General features: G+C 51.3%; 1 protein-coding gene across 1 annotated transcript in view; it reads left to right on the top strand.

Moving 5' to 3' along the window:
- Positions 1–1,519: 1,519 nt before the first annotated feature.
- ELAC2 (elaC ribonuclease Z 2) overlaps positions 1,520–22,167 on the top strand; it is a 47,372-nt gene continuing 26,724 nt past the window's right edge. Inside the window, exons 1-9 of the mRNA XM_032976025.2 lie at positions 1,520–2,083; positions 4,864–4,925; positions 9,280–9,330; positions 11,508–11,578; positions 12,411–12,475; positions 14,485–14,542; positions 15,892–15,960; positions 19,852–19,904; positions 21,195–21,253. Coding sequence (XP_032831916.2) covers positions 1,559–2,083; positions 4,864–4,925; positions 9,280–9,330; positions 11,508–11,578; positions 12,411–12,475; positions 14,485–14,542; positions 15,892–15,960; positions 19,852–19,904; positions 21,195–21,253 — 1,013 coding nt within the window. The 5' untranslated portion in view covers positions 1,520–1,558. The remainder of the gene's footprint in view (positions 2,084–4,863; positions 4,926–9,279; positions 9,331–11,507; positions 11,579–12,410; positions 12,476–14,484; positions 14,543–15,891; positions 15,961–19,851; positions 19,905–21,194; positions 21,254–22,167) is intronic.

The raw sequence follows: 22,167 nt of genomic DNA, 5'->3' as shown, positions 1-22,167 counted from the left end.
AGACGCCTGGCCCCCCGGGGCCTCCGGCACAAGCTTAGTTGTTACATATTTCAGTTTAATTCGTAGTTTCGTGGTAATTAATTGAAGGTGGAGGGGTTACCAGCCCCTCGCACCCGTCCAGAGCCCCCGTTTAGCCCCTGTGGTGGACACATATGCCATGAGGGGAGGAGCCAATCAAAATTGGATCTCCCCCCACAGCGCTGTCCACGACAGAGTTGCCCGTCCGGCACCGCGAGGAGGTAGGGGGTTGTTTTGCCGGACACACACCTACACACCCACACCTACACACCCACACCTACACACCCACACCTACACACCCACACCTACACACCCACACCTACACACCCACACCTACACACCCACACCTACACACCCACACCTACACACCCACACCTACACACCCACACCTACACACCCACACCTACACACCCACACCTACACACCCACACCTACACACCCACACCTACACACCCACACCTACACACCCACACCTACACACCCACACCTACACACCCACACCTACACACCCACACCTACACACCCACACCTACACACCCACACCTACACACCCACACCTACACACCCACACCTACACACCCACACCTACACACCCACACCTACACACCCACACCTACACACCCACACCTACACACCCACACCTACACACCCACACCTACACACCCACACCTACACACCCACACCTACACACCCACACCTACACACCCACACCTACACACCCACACCTACACACCCACACCTACACACCCACACCTACACACCCACACCTACACACCCACACCTACACACCCACACCTACACACCCACACCTACACACCCACACCTACACACCCACACCTACACACCCACACCTACACACCCACACCTACACACCCACACCTACACACCCACACCTACACACCCACACCTACACACCCACACCTACACACCCACACCTACACACCCACACCTACACACCCACACCTACACACCCACACCTACACACCCACACCTACACACCCACACCTACACACCCACACCTACACACCCACACCTACACACCCACACCTACACACCCACACCTACACACCCACACCTACACACCCACACCTACACACCCACACCTACACACCCACACCTACACACCCACACCTACACACCCACACCTACACACCCACACCTACACACCCACACCTACACACCCACACCTACACACCCACACCTACACACCCACACCTACACACCCACACCTACACACCCACACCTACACACCCACACCTACACACCCACACCTACACACCCACACCTACACACCCACACCTACACACCCACACCTACACACCCACACCTACACACCCACACCTACACACCCACACCTACACACCCACACACCCACACCCACACACCCACACCCACACACCCACACCTACACACCCACACCCACACACCCACACCCACACACCCCCACCCAATATGGCGGCGGGGAAGTCGACTTCGCCCTCCCGCCCGGACGCGTTCCACGGACGCGCGACGTCACCCCGACGTCTCGCCGAGCCGACCAATGGCGAAGCGCGACCCTTGGGCACCTCAGCCGGAATCAGCTGTTCGACACGTGCGCGTGTGTGTGTGTCTGTGTGTCACACAACGTGCACTTTACCTCCTCCCCCCCCTGTCAACCTTCACAAAACACAGTTCGCTAATAATAACTTTAACTGTCTGGAAGCCACGCAATGCCGCCACGCTGAGCTCGGCGGCGGCACAGATTTTGATGAATTCTCCGCTCGTTGCCGCCAGAGCGCTCGGGGCCTCGGGTCGGGCCGTTAGGAGCCTGCGTTGCCTGAAAAGTCTGCGGCGATTGAGCAGCGGGACGCGGCGAGACGCGCAGCCTCGAAGCGCTGCGGCGTCGTGGGCGTCGTCTCGCCCCGCGAATAAATTTCCGAGGGCCGCCGCCGCCGAGATGAACGCGGGCCCCGCTTGGACTCAAGGGCCCCAGCCGACCCTGAAGCATCTGAAGAGCAGAGACAAGAGGCGCACAGCCGGCGCTGTGTACGCCCTCACGCACACCCCCTCCTGGGTCTTCCTGCAGGCGAGTGGTGGTGGTGGTGGTGCACGGTCCTGGGGGGGGTTCTCTTGGTCCCCCCTGATCCCCCTGGTCCCCCTGGTCCCCCCTGCTCCCCCTGGTCCCCCCCTGCCCCCGCTGGTCCCCCCACTCCCCCTGGTTCCCCCTGGTCCCCCCTGATCCCCCTGGTCCCCCTGGTCCCCCCCTGCTCCCGCTGGTCCCCCCGCTCCCGCTGGCCCCCCTGGTCCCCCCCTGCTCCCCCTGGTCCTCCTGGTCCCCCTGCTCCCCTTGCTCTCCCTGATCCCTCTGGTCCCGCTGCTCCCCCTGGTCTCCCCTGCTCCCGCTGGTCCCCCCTGATCCCCCTGGTCCCCCCCCCTGCTCCCCCTGGTCCCCCCTGCTCCCCCTGGTCCCCCCCTGCTCCCGCTGGTCCCCCCTGGTCCCCCTGCTCCCCCTGCTCCCTCTGGTCCCCCCTGCTCCCCCTGGTCCCCCCTGCTCCGAGGACAAAGGGGGTCGCCAACCTGGTGAGCCGCATGCAAGGGGGGTTGGTGGGGGGGGGGGTCTCTTTCGAGGGACTGCGTCGTGACCATTGCCCATTGATACCCCGGCCACCGCCTGTAGACGTCGTGGTGACCACGCGGGATTGGTTCCTCTCGTGGGGACTATCGTTGTCAAGGCTTGTGAATTTTCACGGTGAGCGATGGAGAATGATGATGGGTGATGGATGTGGCACGGGAAGAGAAATTAACGGTTGATGACTAAAATAACTCAACAGTTAAATTTCGATTTAAAGCTTTCGTGACTGCAATGATTCATCTTCTTTGGTTCTTTCGGTAAAGTCACCACGTAGAATGAGAATAAAATAATAAATTGATAAAATAAAATAACACAATAATATTCTCACGACGTTTCGGCCACAACACAAGCGGCCTTCATCAGGTGAAGGGACGAGACTGTCTGGTAGGACAGGAGTACTCCAGCGCTGTCCTACCAGACAGTCTCGTCCCTTCACCTGATGAAGGCCGCTTGTGTTGTGGCCGAAACGTCGTGAGAATAGTGACCTGGCTATCGAGAATGAATAGTGACCTGGCTATCGAGAATGATGGCGCAACGATGTGGCTTATCTGCGTGGAAATTGATGGGAGCCAATTACAGTGCTCTCAACGCGTGATGTTCATTATAAACGTGGGTGGGGGGGGGGGGAAACCGGAGGACCCTGAGAAAAATCCACGCGACCTCGGGAAGGGAGAGAGAGAGAGACTCGCAAACTCCAAATCTACAGCAGCAGCAGGCGTCAGGGTCGGGATGGAACCCACGACCTCCTGTATACCAGGCGAGGTAGTTAACATCTCCTAGCCACCGTGATGATGATGAGAGACACGCAAACTCCAAATCTACAGCAGCAGCAGGCGTCAGGGTCGGGATGGAACCCACGCCCTCCTGTATACCAAGCGAGGTAGTTAACATTCCTAGCCACCGTGATGATGATGAGAGAGAGAGACACGCAAACTCCAAATCTACAGCAGCAGGCGTCAGGGTCGGGATCGAACCCACGACTTCCTGTATACCAGGCGAGGTAGTTAACATCTCCTAGCCACGATGATGATGAGAGAGAGAGACACGCAAACTCCAAATATACAGCAGCAGCAGCAGGCGTCAGGGTCGGGATGGAACCCACGACCTCTTGCATACCGGGCGAGGTAGTCAACATCTCCTAGCCACCGTGATGATGAGAGAGACACGCAAACTCCAAATACACAGCAGGCGTCTGGGATGGGAGCGGACCCATGACCTGCTGTATGCCAGACGAGGTAGTTAACATCTCCAGCCACTGCGAGGTGAGTGAGAGGGGGTACTATATTGGAGATGCTGGAGAGAAGATGTCTGGGAGTCGTGGAGATGGTTTTAGAGACATGCCAGATGGGTGATAAATGTGTCGTGACTGACTCGGAGACACTAATAGTAGGAGGCACTCTGGTTTATTAACACGACCTGACAGTAACAGGACAGCCGGTAGACTGTCTGGCTGACGACGCCGAGATGGTGAAGATGGAGACGATGGTGAAGACTCCGGGCAGCGACGCGACGGGGACCCCACTCCACACGACAGCCCCGAGGTTCCCTCCCGGGGCCCCTCTTTTACTCTCAGCGTGGCCTGGCTCCGCCCCCGGCCACGCCCCCTTCGGTAAAGTCACGTCGTCATTGATTTATTTTAATATAATTCTATTGTATTCCTACATACGTGACTTTACCGGAAAAAAACCAATGAGTTATTTTATGCAGTCACGAAAGCTTTAATTCTTTAATAGAACCAAGAATGTAACAGGCTTCCTCTCCTCGACCCCATCCTCACCACCATCGTTCCCCAAGTACAGAGTCACAGTTCCCACACCACCACGGTCGTGTCGATTTTTTTTTCTCTCCGAGTCCTTGGGTTTTTCCCCCTCCATGTTTAGAAAATCAGCAGCGTTTAGATTGTTTTGGACTATTTTGCTGCCTTAAATTTCCACGCGATGAGCCACTGCGTTGAGCTATCGTTTGTGGCCAGGTCGCTTTTATTAAAAGATAATCTAATAGCTCAGTGGGCTTTACCTGGTAAGATAAAAAAAAAACACATTTGTTTGTATATTTTATCAAGTCATTTATTTGCATTTCCTATACTTTGCACTCTTAACGTGTTTTTCTATGCGTTGTTGTAACGTTCTGACCTGCCTCTACTGGACATCGTTAAAACAAATGAGCTTTATAGCTCATCTGTATAAATGAATGTTCTGATTCTAACTTAATCGCTTATCAATCTCTCCGCCCAGGTGGTGAACTCTGGGCAGAGGGGGTCTGGACCAGCTCTCTTCCTGTTCTCCGATTTCAACAGGTGACACCAACCACTCCCCTGCCCCATAACCCTGCCCCATAACCCTGCCCCCATAACCCTGCCCCCATAACCCTGCCCCCATAACCCTGCCCCCATAACCCTGCCCCATAACCCTGCCCCATAACCCTGCCCCCATAACCCTGCCCCCATAACCCTGCCCCATAACCCTGCCCCATAACCCTGCCCCCATAACCCTGCCCCCATAACCCTGCCCCCATAACCCTGCCCCATAACCCTGCCCCCATCTACCCTGCCCCATAACCCTGCCCCCATAACCCTGCCCCCATAACCCTGCCCCATAACCCTGCCCCCATCTACCCTGCCCCCATAACCCTGCCCCCATCTACCCTGCCCCATGACCCTGCCCCCATAACTCTGCCCCCATCTACCCTGCCCCCATAACCCTGCCCCCATAACCCTGCCCCCATCTACCCTGCCCCATAACCCTGCCCCATAACCCTGCCCCATAACCCTGCCCCCATAACCCTGCCCCATAACCCTGGCCCATAACCCTGCCCCCATAACCCTGCCCCATAACCCTGCCCCCATCTACCCTGCCCCATAACCCTGCCCCCATAACCCTGCCCCCATAACCCTGCCCCATAACCCTGCCCCCATAACCCTGCCCCCATAACCCTGCCCCATAACCCTGCCCCCATCTACCCTGCCCCATAACCCTGCCCCCATAACCCTGCCCCCATAACCCTGCCCCATAACCCTGCCCCATAACCCTGCCCCCATCTACCCTGCCCCATAACCCTGCCCCCATCTACCCTGCCCCATAACCCTGCCCCCATAACTCTGCCCCCATCTACCCTGCCCCCATAACCCTGCCCCCATAACCCTGCCCCCATAACCCTGCCCCCATCTACCCTGCCCCATAACCCTGCCCCATAACCCTGCCCCATAACCCTGCCCCATAACCCTGCCCCCATAACCCTGCCCCATAACCCTGGCCCATAACCCTGCCCCCATAACCCTGCCCCATAACCCTGCACCCATCTACCCTGCCCCATAACCCTGCCCCCATAACCCTGCCCCCATAACCCTGCCCCATAACCCTGCCCCATAACCCTGCCCCCATAACCCTGCCCCCATAACCCTGCCCCCATAACCCTGCCCCATAACCCTGCCCCCATCTACCCTGCCACATAACCCTGCCCCCATAACCCTGCCCCCATAACCCTGCCCCATAACCCTGCCCCATAACCCTGCCCCATAACCCTGCCCCATAACCCTGCCCCCATATACCCTGCCCCCATAACCCTGCCCCCATAACCCTGCCCCCATAACCCTGCCCCATAACCCTGCCCCCATCTACCCTCTGCCCAGTGACTTCATTGGGCCACGCTGGCTATGAGATGTTAACTACCTCGCCTGGTGTGCAGGAGGTCGTGGGTTCGATCCCGACCCTGACGCCTGCTGTATATTTGGAGTCTGCGTGTCTCTCTCTCATCATCATTACGGTGGTTATGAGATGTTTACTACCTCGCCTGGTATACAGGAGGTCGTGGGTTCGACCCCGACCCTGACGCCTGCTGTATATCTAGAGTTTGCGTGTCTCTCTCCCTCCCCGTAGTCGCGTGGATTTTTCTCCACGTTTGAAAACGTGGATACCAGAAATTTCCACGTGCTAATTCCACTTAGTCGAGCTATCATTTGTGGTCCAGCTCGCTTCTGAAAAAGAGCTACATCGCTCCGTGGCCTGACCTGGCAAAATACAAAAATAAAGTTTATATATAGTTATCGTTAATAGATGGTAGATGCCACGGTGGCTAGGAGATGTTATCACCCTCGCCTGGTATGTAGGAGGTCGTGGGTTTCACCCCGACCCTAACATCTCTATATTTGGAGTTTGCATGCCTCTCTCACAATGGGTGTATGACATTTTTTTTCTGCGTCCTCTGCTTTTCCCCTCCACAATTAGAGTTGGCATACATCGAGAGTATGTGGCTGGTGTCAATTTCCAAGTGATGAGCAATTGTCTGTGGCCATGTAGGTCAGTGGGCCTTACCGGGTAAAATAAAGAAAACAAAAACAGTTTAGATTGAATTTTTATTTAAAGCTTTCGTGACTGCAGGGATTCATATTCTTGGTTCTTTCGGTAAAGTCACCACCACGTAGAAGGGAAGGAATAAAATAATAAAAAATCTAAAACAATAAAATTCTCACGTCGTTTCGACCGCAACACAAGCAATCATCATCAGGTGTGAAAACCACATTATTTTATTGTTTCCCTTCTACGTGACTTTACCGAAAGAACCAAGAATACAGTTTAGATTCGTTTTGTTTCATCGTCCAATGCAGATGCCCACACAAAGAAATAACAGTGAAACCTTGGATTGCGAGTAACTTGGTCTGCGAGTGTTTTGCAAGACGAGTAATTTTCTTAAATAAATATTAATTTTTATAAACGAGCGATGTCTTGCAATACGAGCAGTACGTGTGCAGTATAACGCTTTGTCTGCCGAGCGTCACGTGATCACAACTGAGCCAATGGTTCTTCTCTCTCTCTCGCTGCGGGATTGTGGGTAATCGACTCCCATGCTCGGTCTCGGTCGGCGTGTCTCACTCTTATAGTCAACATCCGTGCGAGCGTATACTGTTTACTACAGTACTATAGTGTTGTGACCACGTGTATACTGTTTACTATAGTACTATAGTGTTGTGACCACGTGTATACTGTTTACCACAGTACTATGGTGTTGTGACCACGTGTGTACTGTTTACTACAGTACTATAGTGTTGTGACCACGTGTATACTGTTTACTACAGTATAGTGTTGTGACCACGTGTATACTGTTTACTACAGTACTATAGTGTTGTGACCACGTGTATACTGTTTACTACAGTACTATAGTTTTGTGACCATGTGTATACTGTTTACTATAGTACTATAGTGTTGTGACCACGTGTATACTGTTTACCACAGTACTATGGTGTTGTGACCACGTGTGTACTGTTTACTACAGTACTATAGTGTTGTGACCACGTGTATACTGTTTACTACAGTATAGTGTTGTGACCACGTGTATACTGTTTACTACAGTATAGTGTTGTGACCACGTGTATACTGTTTACTACAGTACTATAGTTTTGTGACCATGTGTATACTGTTTACTATAGTACTATAGTGTTGTGACCACGTGTATACTGTTTACTACAGTACTATAGTGTTGTGACCACGTGTATACTGTTTACTACAGTACTAGAGTGTTGTAACCACGTGTACACTGTTTACTATAGTACTATAGTGTTGTAACCACGTGTATAGTGTTTACTACAGTATAGTGTTGTGACCACGTGTATACTGTTTACTACAGTTCTATAGTGTTGTGACCACGTGTATACTGTTTACTATAGTACTATAGTGTTGTGATCACGTGTATACTGTTTACTACAGTACTGTAGTGTTGTGACCACGTGTATACTGTTTACTATAGTACTATAGTGTTGTGACCACGTGTATACTGTTTACTACAGTACTATAGTGTTGTGACCACGTGTATACTGTTTACTATAGTACTATAGTGTTGTGACCACGTGTATGCTGTTTACTATAGTGTTGTGACTACGTGTATACTATTTACTATAGTACTATAGTGTTGTGTCCAAGTGTAGTGACTGTTCTTTAGTAACTGTACTGCAAGTGAAAGTTGTCCTATACAATAACCATCCTCCTCTCTCTCGTGTCTCTCAGCCACGATTAAATGTAATGAATAAATTTGATTACTTTATATTAAATAAAAATAATAAAAATATAAAACGGTATTTTCCATTAATAATTTTTTTGTGAATATTTTTTGGGTTATGGAACGAATCACCTTAAGTTTCCAGGAAATTCGCTTTTGATATACGGGTGCTTTGTATTACGAGCACGTTTCCGGAGCGAATTCTGCTCGCAATGCAAGGTGTTTCACTGTACAATAAACCATTTGGGATGTTAGCGCGGCGACACCCTCCGTGTTGGACAACGGCTCCCAGAACCGGATGTCGCAGAGCTCCCGCTTGAGACCCCCTGTGAGGTGGCGCTCTGGTCCACGCGGAGTTACGGGGAAGGAACGTTCCCGCCTCTAAGCAACATTTTAATAATTCCAAATGAAAGGGCAGAACCGTTCTGAACGTTTCAGCGGCGGTGTTTTTTTTTGTTGCTGAGCGGTCGTCGATGACCGGGGCTGAGACCACCAAGCCGCCGCGCGCAAGTCGTCGCAGAAACCCCGATTCGACCCCAGGGTTCTCATCCCGTGCTGGCTCTGAGAGACGTCACCTCGGAGCCGACCAGCCGCCCCGTTACCATTACGGCGTCCCGCTTGCCCCTGATGCGTGCGTTTGTTGTTCTCTCTGTGTCACGTAGATATCTCTTCAACTGCGGAGAAGGGGTCCAGAGAGTGATGATGGAGCACAAGTAAGTGTCCCCCTTCCATATACAGGGTGCTGGCATGTTGTTTTTTCACACTTGTATGGGACCAGCGTTTGTAATGGGAAAATAAACGGGTAATACTACGCTGTCATGTTGATTTGAAGCTTTCGTGGCTGCGGGAATCCACACTCTTTGGTTCTGTCGGTAAAGTCACGTGGTTAGAAATACAATAAAACGAGTCACGACGTTTCGATCGCAACACAAGCAGTCGTCATCAGGCGAAGGAGTCGGCCTCTAAAGGCAAACTGTTTATAAAGTTTGGGGATGGGCGTAGCCCAAATGTATCAACAGCACCAGGAGCACGGGCGGTGTACGAGTGCCAATGTAGCAGCAATGCCAATGTAGCAACAATGCCAATGTAGCAGCAATGCCAATGCAGCAACAATGCCAATGTAGCAACAAAGCCAATGTAGCAACAATGTCAATGTAGTAACAACAGCAACAATGTCAATGCAGCAGCAATGTCAATGCAGCAACAATGTCAATGCAGCAACAACAGCAACAATGCCAATGCAGCAACAATGCCAATACAACAACAATGCCAATGTAGCAACAATGTCAATGTAGCAGCAATGCCAATGTAGCAGCAATAATGCCAATACAACAACAATGCCAATGGAACAACAATGCCAATACAACAACAATGCCAATGTAGCAGCAATGCCAATGCAGCAGAAATGCCAATGCAGCAGCAACAATGCCAATGTAGCAGCAACAATGTCAATGCAGCAACAATGCCAATGCAGCAACAATGCCAATGTAGCAACAATGTAGCAACAATGCCAATGCAGCAACGATGCCAATGTAACAACAATGCCAATGTAGCAACAATGCCAATGTAGCAGCAATGCCAATGCAGCAGAAATGCCAATGCAGCAGCAATGCCAATGTAGCAACAATGCCAATGCAGCAGCAATGCCAATGCAGCAACAATGCCAATGTAGCAACAATGTAGCAACAATGCCAATGCAGCAACAATGCCAATGTAACAACAATGCCAATGTAGCAACAATGCCAATGTAGCAGCAATGCCAAAGCAGCAGAAATGCCAATGCAGCAGCAACAATGCCAATGTAGAAGCAACAATGCCAATGTAGCAACAATGTAACAACAATACCAATGTAGCAGCAACAATGCCAATGCAGCTACAATGCCAATGTAGCAGCAGTACGCTGTAACACGATAACAAATGTAATGTTAATAGCTTTAGAAAGTCTTAAGAGTCTCCCACTTAAATTTTGATTTAAAGCTTTCGTGACTGCAGTAATTCATATTCTTAGTTTTTTCGGTAAAGTCACGTTGAAGAGAAACAATCATTGGAAAGATTTGATAAATCATTTCAGTTCTTGATTGATTGTTCACGCTTACAGTGCCTTTCAGACAGCATACATAAAAACAAATTTCGTCTCCCCCCTCCTCTTTTCAAAAAATAGATGGACTAGTCCTGGCAAACTGCCATCGTTGCGCGTGACGCAAACGTTATTTTTATATATATAAATAAATAAATATGCCGTTTTCAAAATAAATTTATGCAAACCGACACACCTGATGATGACCGTTTGAGTTATGGTCGAAACGTCGTGAGAATTTTTTATTGTTTTATATATATTTTGTTATTTTGTTGTTTCTCTTCAACGTGACTTTACCGAAAAAACTAAGAATATAGTCTCCCACTTGTTCACCAACGTTGTCAACGCGTGGCCTGGGATCTTCTCCAGAGCGCAGAGGCAGCCAGTGGGTTTCTCGTGCTTATTGTTGCAAATTCTCAGAAGCGTTGCAAACACTTTTGAAGCACGCTGTATATTGTCTACGCGGTTGTGTGCTGGCGGTGGTGAAGTAGCGTTTAGCGCTACTCTGCGAACCCGGCAACCCGAGTTGGATTCCCGCTCACGGCCAACACCGGTGACGATTATCTGAACCGGTCCCTGGGCCTCTCCTAGGTCGACTCGGACTCAAATTAGTACCTGGTGCGGTGTGTAGTAAACATCGCCACTGGAGAGACAAAGTCGGCCGGGAGTGGAGCTGGCCACCCACCCCCTCGTGTACCGTGTCGGCCTTCATAGATGCTCGCTCAAAGAACTTGCCCCAGCATTTTGTTAAGGCTATGCGGGGGATTTTTGTCCTTTTGTGTGTGTCTTATGATTTCTCCATCCCATGTTTAGGCTCAAAATGTCTCGGCTTGACAAGATTTTCTTCACGAGGATGAGCTGGAACAACGTGGGAGGACTTTCTGGTAAATATGTCATCTTCAACCCAGTGCTGCTGTAGCCAAGTCTCAAGACCCTGAGACCCGGTCTCCTGGAGCCGAGTCTCAAGACCCTGAGACCCGGTCTCCTGGAGCCGAGTCTCAAGACCCTGAGACCCGGTCTCCTGGAGCCGAGTCTCAAGACCCTGAGACCCGGTCTCCTGGAGCCGAGTCTCAAGACCCTGAGACCCGGTCTCCTGGAGCCGAGTCTCAAGACGCTGAGACCCGGTCTCCTGGAGCAGAGTCTCAAGACACTGAGACCCGGTCTCCTGGTGCCGAGTCTCAAGACCCTGAGAGCCGGTCTCCTGGAGCCGAGTCTCAAGACCCTGAGACCCGGTCTCCTGGAGCCGTGTCTCAAGACCCTGAGACCCGGTCTCCTGGAGCAGAGTCTCAAGACCCTGAGACCCGGTCTCCTGGAGCCGAGTCTCAAGACCCTGAGACCCGGTCTCCTGGAGCAGAGTCTCAAGACACTGAGACCCGGTCTCCTGGAGCAGAGTCTCAAGACACTGAGACCCGGTCTCCTCGAGCCGAGTCTCAAGACCCTGAGACCCGGTCTCCTGGAGCCGAGTCTCAAGACCCTGAGACTCGGTCTCCTCGAGCCGAGTCTCAAGACCCTGAGACCCGGTCTCCTGGAGCCAAGAGTCTCAAGACCCTGAGACCCGGTCTCCTGGATCCGAGTCTCAAGACCCTGAGACCCGGTCTCCTGGAGCAGAGTCTCAAGACTCTGAGACCCGGTCTCCTGGAGCCGAGTCTCAAGACCCTGAGACCCGGTCCCCTGGAGCTGGTTATCACGTGTTTTTGCTGCGTGTTTGTTTTGCAGGAATGATTCTTACCATGAAAGACATCAACATTCCCGAGTGCAGCTTGTTTGGACCCCCACAGCTTGTGAGTACGAGTCAATTCCACCGCCCCCGAAGTGTGAGAAGAGCGTGAGTTCGATTCCCAATTAGGGTTCAACTCAGCCAGCCTCCTCAGCATCCACATCAGCATCATCATCATCAGTAGTGGCAAAAGCTTCATCAGCAAAAACCAGTCGTGGCATCAGCAGCAGCAGCAGCAGTGCCAATCGCAGTATGATCATCATCATCATCTTATATTCATTATGGTCAAATGTCTGCGTGCGTCCCTGTGCGTGTGAGAAGCTGTGGACGCGGTGTTTAGTGCCACGAGGTTACTAGCCCAGACATCTGAGTTTGATTCCCGGCCGTGGCTAACATCAGGGGAAGATTGTATTGCAACCTGTCCTGGGTATCTCCTCCGCCTTTGTCAACCCTCACTGACCCACCGTGGTGAAGCATGGCAAGGGATGGTGGCTAGCGGTCGAGACTAACGATGGAGCGGCAGTCTTAAGGAAAGAACGCACCGGGCAGAGTCGTCCGCTGGGGAGATGGAGCGATGGAATTGGCTCATGTGCAGGTCCGAGTCTGCGGATCTCCTTGAGAGTCTGTGGGGGTCTGTGTGAGTCTATTGGTCTCCGTGTGAGCCTGTGGGTCTCTGTGTGAGTCTGAGTCTATTGGTCTACGTGTGAGTCTATGGGTCTCTGTGTGAGTCTGAGTCTATTGGTCTCCGTGTGAGTCTATGGGTCTCTGTGTGAGTCTGTGGGTCTATTGGTCTCCGTGTGAGTCTTGTGGGTCTCTGTGTGAGTCTGAGTCTATTGGTCTCCGTGTGAGTCTGTGGGTTTCTGTGTGAGTATGTGAGTTTATTGGTCTCCGTGTGAGTCTGTGGGTCTCTGTGCGAGTCTGTGGGTCTATTGGTCTCCGTGTGAGTCTGTGGGTTTCTGTGTGAGTCTGTGAGTCTATTGGTCTCCGTGTGAGTCTGTGGGTTTGTGTGAGTCTGTGAGTCTGCGTGTGAGTCTATGGGTCTCTGTATGAGTCTGGCTATCCGTGTGTCTGTGGGTCTCAGTGTAAGTCTGTGGGTCTCCGTGTGAGTCTATGGGTCTGTTGGTCTCCGTGTGAGTCTGTGGGTCTCTGTGTGAGTCTGTGGGTCTCTGTGTGAGTCTGTGGGTCTCTGTGTGAGTCTGTGGGTCTCTGTATGAGTCTCTGGCTATCCGTGTGAGTTTATGGGTGTCAGTGTGAGTGTGGGTCTCAGTGTGAGTCTGTGGCTATCCTTGTGAGTTTATGGGTCTCCGTGTGAGTCTGTGAGTCTATTGGTCTCCGTGTTAATCTGTGGCTATCCGTGTGAGTCTATGGGTTTCCATGTGAGTCTGTGGGTCTCCGTGTGAGTCTGTGGGTCTCAGTGTGAATCTGTGAGTCTATTGGTCTCCGTGTGAGTCTGTGGCTATCCGTGTGAGTCTATGGGTCTCCGTGTGAGTTTGTGGGTCTCCGTGTGAGTCTGTGGGTCTCAGTGTGAGTCTGTGAGTATATTGGTCTCCGTGTGAGTCTGTGGCTATCCGTGTGAGTCTATGAGTCTCCGTGTGAGTCTGTGGCTATCCGTGTGAGTCTGTGGTTATCCGTGTGAGTCTGTGGTTATCCGTATGAGTCTGTGGTTATCCGTGTGAGTCTGTGGGTCTCTATGTAATTCCATCAGCTTGACACAATGACATTTCTGGTGTTCTGGGGCATGAACAGACAACCGTTGAGAGCCGTGTTGAGTTTAAATTTCTTCTTCGCGTTTCTGTATCTTAATGTTGCAGTTGCGCCTCCGGTCAGCCTAAACACAATCCACACGAGCCGACTGCATTGCTTGACGGCGATTTTACGTTTCGCGCAAAATGTTTCTCGATCCCGCGTGAAGCCGCGAGTTGCCCTTCCCTCCGATCCCCTCTTAGCGCGATGTATGCGCCCGCGCGCACATTGCGCGTAGCCAACCGTGCCAATCGGAGGCGTTTCATCGCGACGGTCCGTGGCATTGACGTGCGGCGGTGAGCGGGGCGGTGCGCCGTCTGTCTCTCGCAGGAGAGGTACCTGGAAGGAGTCAACGTGTTTGCCGCCAACATCCACGACCTCAAGTTGGGTGGGTGACCGCCCCCCCCCTCCTCACCCCCCCTCTCCCCCCCCCTCTCCCCCCTCCCTCCCACCCCCCTCTCTCCACCGGAATCTTCTATAACCAGAAGCATGGCCCAAATGTAAGAGCATTTTCCCGCCAAGCAGCAGGTCTGACGGTTCAAATCCCGCCATCCTCTCCGCTAAAATAACTAAACTATATTTAAAAAAAAAATTTTGATTTAAAGCTTTCGTGACTGCAGGGATTTATATTCTTGGTTCTTTCGGTAAAGTCACGCAGATAGGAAATAAAAAATGAAATAAATAATTAATGGATTAAATAAACCATAAAAGCGGTCTTCATCAGGCGTCGTGGTTTTCGCACCTGATGATGATTGCTTGTGTTGCAGTCGAAACGTCGTGAGAATTTAATTGTTTTATATTTTTATTATTTTATTGTTTCCCTTCTACGCGGTGACTTTACCGAAAGAACCAAGAATATATTAAAAAATGTTTTATTTTTATTTATTTTACCAGGTAAGGCTCACCGAGCTACGTAGCTCTTTTCCAGAAGTGGCCTGGCTTTCGCAATGACAGCCCAACGAAGTGGCTTATCGTCGCGTGGAAATTGACGGCTGCCAAATACTCTAGATGCACGCTTCTAAATGCGGAGGGAAAACCCGGAGAAAAATCCACACGACCGCAGGGAAGAGAGACACGCAAACTCCACATATACAGCGGGCATTGTGTTGGCTTGGGATCGAACCCACGACCTCCTGCAAAGCAGGCGAGGTAGTTATCATCTCCTTAGCCACTGCGGATTGCAAAGTATATGTACGTAGTTGTAATGGTGTGCTAATCAAATTATCCGATGCTTTCGTGATTGCAACAAAAATATTTACTTTATAAGGGAGGTCAGCTGGGTTTATATTGGCCGTGTCGGAGCTGCTGTGCACAGCACTGCTGAGATCCTGGGTTCGGGATATCTCTCTCAAGGGGTTCATAATGGCTATGTCAAGGACGCTACACCTTTTTGTGATCCTGGGTTCAAGTCGACAGGCTTGGTGGCTGGTAGGAGGCTCATAATGGCCACGTAAGTGGCACTGAGCCGATCGCCGCTGAGTTGCTGGGTTGAAGGTTCAATCCCTGGGTCAGGGTGTCTCTCCATGACAAGGGGAAGAAGACGTGTGAAACCAGCTGGCCATGAAGACGATCGATGGTGATGATGGTGATGATGATGATGATGCTGCTGTACAAGTGATCCCGGTGGGACGTTGTCGCTGGCAGTGTGTGGAATCTGGCAGCAGGAAGGGAGCAATGGCGCGGGGTGGGCGGGGGGGCGGCAGCGGGATGATGACGCTGCTGTGTGTTGTTTGGCAGTGGTGGAGCCGTGCACGGAGATGGAGTCGGTGGATGAGACGATGGCGGTGCAGCAGATCCCCATACTCGGTGAGGACGCTTCTTGATGCGGTGCCGGTGGTTCGGTCCTGCCCTAGGAATGTGGAATGTCCGTCACGGGCCTCGGCACCACCGGCGATAACGGCACCGTGGTAATGCGTGAGAGTGAGATGGTGTTTGTGTCTGCCTGCGCCGGTTGTGGGTGCGTGTGTGCGTGCGTGAGTGTGAATGTGTGAGATTGGGTGTGTGTTTGATTGTGTGTGTGTGTGTCGACTCGGACTCAAATGAGTAGCTGGTGTAGCGGTGTGTAGTAAACATCGCCACTGGGGAGACAAAGGCGGCCAGGCGTGGTTGCTGGCCACCCACCCCCCTCGTGGTGCCGTGTTGGGCCTTCATAGGCGCTGCTACTCGCTAAAAGAACTTTGCCCAACATTTTGTTAAGGCGACGCAGGGGACTCATTCTGGGTTATTTCGGTAAAGTCACGGAGGGAGAAAATACAAATAAAATAAACTAAAAATTAAATTAAAAGCAAAAAACCCCACCACGTTTCGATCGCAACACAAGCGGTCCTCATCAGGCGCCTGATGAAGACCGGTTGATTTTTTAAATTAAATTTCTTATTTTATTTTTAATTTTATTTAATTTATTTTTTATTTTATTTTTATTTCCTATCTGCGTGAATTTTAACCGCAAGAATGTGAATCCCCGCAGTCAAGAAAGTTTTAAGTCAAAGTTTATCCGGGGGATCTTTGTTTTGTGTGCGTGCGTGTGCTTGTGCGTGTGTGTGCGTGTGTGCGTGTGTGTGTGTGTGTGTGCGTGTGTGTGTGTGTGTGCGTGTGTGTGTGTGCGTGCGTGTGTTTGCGTGCGTGTGTGCGTGCGTACGTGTGCGCATGCGCGTGTGCGTGCGTGTGTGTGTGTGCGTGTTGTAGCAGTTAGCGAAGTGGTTAGCACACTGCGCTACGAACCCTGGGAAGCCAGGTTCGATTCCCTCTCACGGCCAACACAAGTGACGGTCATCTGAACCGGTCCCTGGGTCACTCCTAGGTCGACTCAGACTCAAATGAGTGCCTGGTGTAGCGGTGTGTAGTAAACATCGCCGCTGGGGAGACAAAGGCGGCCGGGCTTGGTGCTGGCCATCCACCCCCTCGTGTGCCGTGCCGGTCTTCATAGGTGCTCGCATGAAGAACTTTGCCCAACAGTTTGTTCAGGCTACACGGGGAATCTTTGTTTTTGTGCATATTTTTGTGCGTGTAAATGTGTGATCGCGCGTGTCTGTGATTGTCTGAATGTGTGTGAGCGCGTGTGTGATTGTGTGTGAATGTGTGTGAGCGCGTGTGAGTGTGTGAGCGCGTGTGTGAGTGTGAATGTGTGTGAGCGCGTGTGTGATTATGTGTGAATGTGTGTGAGCGTGTGTGAGTGTGTGAATGTGTGTGAGCGCGTGTGTGATTGTGTGAATGTGTGTGAGCGTGTGTGAATGTGTGAATGTGTGTGAGCGCGTGTGTGTGTGTGTGAATGTGTGTGAGCGCGTGTGAATGTGTGAATGTGTGTGAGCGCGTGTGTGTGTGTGAATGTGTGTGAGCGCGTGTGTGTTTGTGTGAATGTGTGTGAGCGTGTGTGTTTGTGTGAATGTGTGTGAGCGCGTGTGTGTGTGTGAATGTGTGTGAGCGCGTGTGTGATTGTGTGAATGTGTGTGAGCGCGTGGGTGATTGTGTGAATGTGTGTGAATGTGTGAGCGCGTGTGAATGTGTGAATGTGTGTGAGCGCGTGTGTGTGTGTGAATGTGTGTGAGCGCGTGTGTGTTTGTGTGAATGTGTGTGAGCGTGTGTGTTTGTGTGAATGTGTGTGAGCGCGTGTGTGTGTGTGAATGTGTGTGAGCGCGTGTGTGATTGTGTGAATGTGTGTGAGCGCGTGGGTGATTGTGTGAATGTGTGTGAATGTGTGTGAGCGCGTGTGTGATTGTGTGAATTTTTCTGTCCGTCTGCTACAGCAGAGGTGTAAGGAATTCCAACAAGACCTACATCTCTGCTTTATTGACCTGGTCAAGGCCTATGATACCATCAGTAGGCCTGGGCTCTGGGTTGTTCTTCGTGCTTTTGGAGTCCCTGACCCTCTGCTCACGATCATTAAGGACCTTCATGATGGTGAGCGGGCCCGGTTAAAACTACTACGTGTCCGGGAGTCAGAGCCATTCCCTGTACACCTTGGGGTGTGACAGGGATGTCCTCTGGCTCCCACATTATTTAACATCTATTTTGACCACATAGTTCGTGAAGCCTCCAATAGCTGTACCGGGGGAATCTCCATTTGGTACAGATATAATGGGAGGCTGATCGATGCCCGGGTGCGGTCAAGGGATGGCTCCCTATTGCTCAACCACGTTATGTATGCTGATGATTTGGTAATAGCTGCTCATTCAGAGGAGGAGTTGGAGACGCTGCTGCTGAGACTGGAGCGTGCCACTAAGACATGGGGCCTTGCCATCAGCCCCTCCAAAACTAAGCACCTGCCTGGGTATTTTGTTCCATCGGACACTCCACCCCCACAACTCCCAATCGGTGATGGGGCAGTTGTGGAGAGAGTGGAGAGTTTCCCATACCTGGGCAGTGTGCTTATGACCGGCTCCAGTTTAACAGCAGAGGTCTCACTCCGAATCAGTCGAGCGGCAATATCTTTTCATCGGTTGCGTAACGCTGTGTGGAAGCTACCTGGGCTGTCGCTCCGCACTAAGCTTCAGGTCTTCTCGGCCACGGTCATTCCCTCCCTTCTACGCTTGCGAAACGTGGACCCCCTTAATGGAGCATCTTCGCCGGTTGGAAACATTTAGGCTGGCCTGCCTACGATCCATCCTGGGTTTAACAAGGCTGGATTGTGTGAGGAGCTCAAAAATCCTTGAAGGATCTGGGGAAGGTCCCATTGGTGAGCTCCTCCGGCAAGCAAGGCTTCATTGGCTGGGTCATGTAGCCAACATGCCCAGCCACCGCATGCCGAAACAGCTTTTGTTCGGCCGGATCGAGGGGGCTAAACGGGCACGGCACGGGCTAGAGAAGAGATGGAGTGATGTGGTACAGGAGGACGTGGAGCTGAGTGGACTTGCCGATGACTGGTACCAGCGGTGTCAAGATCGGCCTCTGTGGAGGAGGCTCGTGAAGGACGCTATTGGGCAGTTGGAGGCAGTCACCCTCCAACAACAACGGAGGGCGGCGGAGCGACGCTCACAACAACGAGCGGAGTGCCGGGTGGCTAAAGCACAGCAGGTTGGCACAGTAGGGGGCACAGGTGGTGCACCAGCCAGTCATCTCAGTCAGTCGACCCGTGGCACCTGGGTCTGCCCCGTGACCTGCCCGCGGGCGTTCGACACTTCACGTGGCCTCAAGGTGCACATGGCCTGGCACAAGCGTCGTGGTGACGTCACCGCCACTTAGTGGCGAATGGCGGTTGTTGTTGTTGTTGAGTGTGTGAATGTGTGTGATTGTGTGATCGCGCTCGTGTGATTGTGAATGTGTGTGAATGTGTGAGCGCGTGTGTGAGTGTGTGAATGTGTGAGCGCGTGTGTGATTGTGTGATTGTGCGTGAGCGCGTGTTTGATTGTGTGAATGTGTGTGAATGTGTGTGAGAACGCGTGTGAGTGTGAATGTGTGTGAATGTGTGCGAGCGAAGTGCCGAGCGGCTATAATGCAGCCAGGTGGCACATTCGAGGGCACAGGTGGTGCATCTGCCAGTCAACTCAGTCAAGCCATAGCAGCTGGGTCTGTCCTGTGACCTCCTCCAGCCAGCGAGCCATCGACGCTTCACGCTGCCTCGGGGTGCACATAGCCTGGCACAAGCGCCGTGGTGACTTCACCACCACCACGTAGCTGTTGTGTGCGTTGATAGGCGCTCGCAAACGGCATTTGGTGCTGATGTGCACATCAGTGTTGACTGACGATGAATTCTCTCTGCAGGAGATAGCTCGAAGGCTGACAACCCGTCCCTGACTGTGGCTTATCTCTGCAAGGTGATGATAGTTGCAGCACCTGTCCAACACTCATCTCCTGGAGCCCTCTCATTTGACTGTGTGGGTCTAGTTTTACCTTGGGAGTCTAGTTTTACCATGGGAGTCTAGTTTTACCTTGGGAGTCTAGTGTTACCATGGGAGTCTAGTGTTATAATGGGAGTCTAGTGTTACCATGGGAGTCTAGTGTTACCATGGGAGTCTAGTGTTACCATGGGAGTCTAGTTTTACCATGGGAGTCTAGTGTTACCATGGGAGTCTAGTTTTACCATGGGAGTCTAGTTTTACCATGGGAGTCTAGTGTTACCATGGGAGTCTAGTGTTACCATGGGAAGTCCAGTGTTACCATGGGAGTCTAGTTTTACCATGGGAGTCTAGTTTTACCATGGGAGTCTAGTGTTACCATGGGAGTCTAGTTTTACCATGGGAGTCTAGTTTTACCATGGGAGTCTAGTGTTACCATGGGAGTCTAGTGTTACCATGGGAGTCTAGTTTTACCATGGGAGTCTAGTTTTACCATGGGAGTCTAGTGTTACCATGGGAGTCTAGTTTTACCATGGGAGTCTAGTTTTACCATGGGAGTCTAGTGTTAACATGGGAGGCTAGTGTTACCATGGGAAGTCCAGTGTTACCATGGGAGTCGTTTTAGCATGGGAGTCTAGTTTTACCATGGGAGTCTAGTTTTACCATGGGAATCTAGTGTTACCATGGGAGTCTAGTTTTACCATGGGAGTCTAGTTTTACCATGGGAGTCTAGTGTTACCATGGGAGTCTAGTTTTACCATGGGAGTCTAGTTTTACCATGGGAGTCTAGTTTTATCATGGGAGTCTAGTGTTACCATGGGAAGTCTAGTTTTACCATGGGAGTCTAGTGTTACAATGGGAAGTCTAGTGTTACCATGGGAGTCTAGTTTTACTATGGAAGTCCAGTTTTACCATGGGAGTCTAGTTTTACCATGGGAGTCTAGTTTTACCATGGGAGCCCAGTTTTACCATGGGAAGTTAAGTTTTACCATGGGAAGTCCAGTTTTACCATGGGAAGTCCAGTGTTACCATGGGCGAATATCTGAACCGGTCCTGGTCTTCTCCCAGGTCGACTCGGCATTAAATGTGTACCTTTTGGGGTGTAGTAAACATCACCGTTGGGGAGACAAAGGCGGCCGGGCGTGGTGCTGGCCACCCACCCCCTCGTGTGCCACGGTGCCGGCCTTCGTAGGTGCTCGCTACTCGCTCACAGCACTTGCCCCTACATTGTTTTGAGGCTTAAACGGGTGGATCTTTGTGTCTCAACAGCTCCATGAACGCAAAGGGAGCTTCCTTCTAACGAATGCGAAGGCCCTGGGGCTGCCCATGTAAGTTCGCCTGCCCGTCACACACCGGCAGCCTCACCCACATCACGCTCACGAGATCATCTGTGTCTCACGGCCATTACGAATCGCCTGAGACACGGAGACATCCAGGCCCCGGTGATTGAACCCAGGATCTCGGTGGCGTTGGCTCAGCGTCTGTTCCACGGCCATTATGAACCTCGTGAGACACAGAGAGATACAGACTTTTGGCTTTAACCTGGATCCCATGATCTCAGTGTTGCTGGCTTTGTGTATCTGGCATGGCCATTGTGAACCCCGAGAGAGAGAGACCCAGGCCTAGTGATTGAACCCATGGCCTTAGTGTTGCTGGCTCAGCGTCTGTTCCACGGCCATTATGAACCTTAAATTTTGATTTAAAGCTTTCGTGACTGCAGCGATTCATGTTCTTGGTTCTTTCGGTAAAGTCACGCAGATAGGAAATACAAATAAAATAAATAATAAATGCAGGGAAACTAAATAATAAAAATATAAAACAATAAAATTCTCACGACGTTTCGACTGCAACACAAGCACTCATCATCAGGTGTGAAAACCACAGCAAAAAAAACCCGCCACTTTTTTCAAATTTTCTTGCTGTGGTTTTCACACCTGATGATGATTGCTTGTGTTGCAGTCGAAACGTCGTGAGAATTTTATTGTTTTATATTTTTATTATTTTATTGTTTCCCTTCTACGTGGTAGTGACTTTACCGAAAGAACCAAGAACATTATGAACCTTAAATTGTGATTTAAAGCTTTCGTAACCGCAGTGAATCATATTCTTGGTTCTTTCGGTAAAGTCACGTTGAAGGGAAACAATAAAATAAAAAAACAAGAATAGTGTGAACCTTGTGAGACACCGAGAGACACCAAGGTTTTTAGCTGGAACCTGGATCCCAGGATCTCAGCGGTTGCTG

This window comes from Petromyzon marinus, chromosome 58 (assembly GCF_048934315.1).
Source record: "Petromyzon marinus isolate PM22_M1 ecotype Great Lakes invasive population chromosome 58, UKy_Petmar_22M1.pri1.0, whole genome shotgun sequence".
Taxonomy (NCBI): domain Eukaryota; kingdom Metazoa; phylum Chordata; class Hyperoartia; order Petromyzontiformes; family Petromyzontidae; genus Petromyzon; species Petromyzon marinus.
The sequence above is the reverse complement of the archived record's forward strand: the minus strand, read 5'-3'. Positions and strand labels throughout refer to the sequence as shown.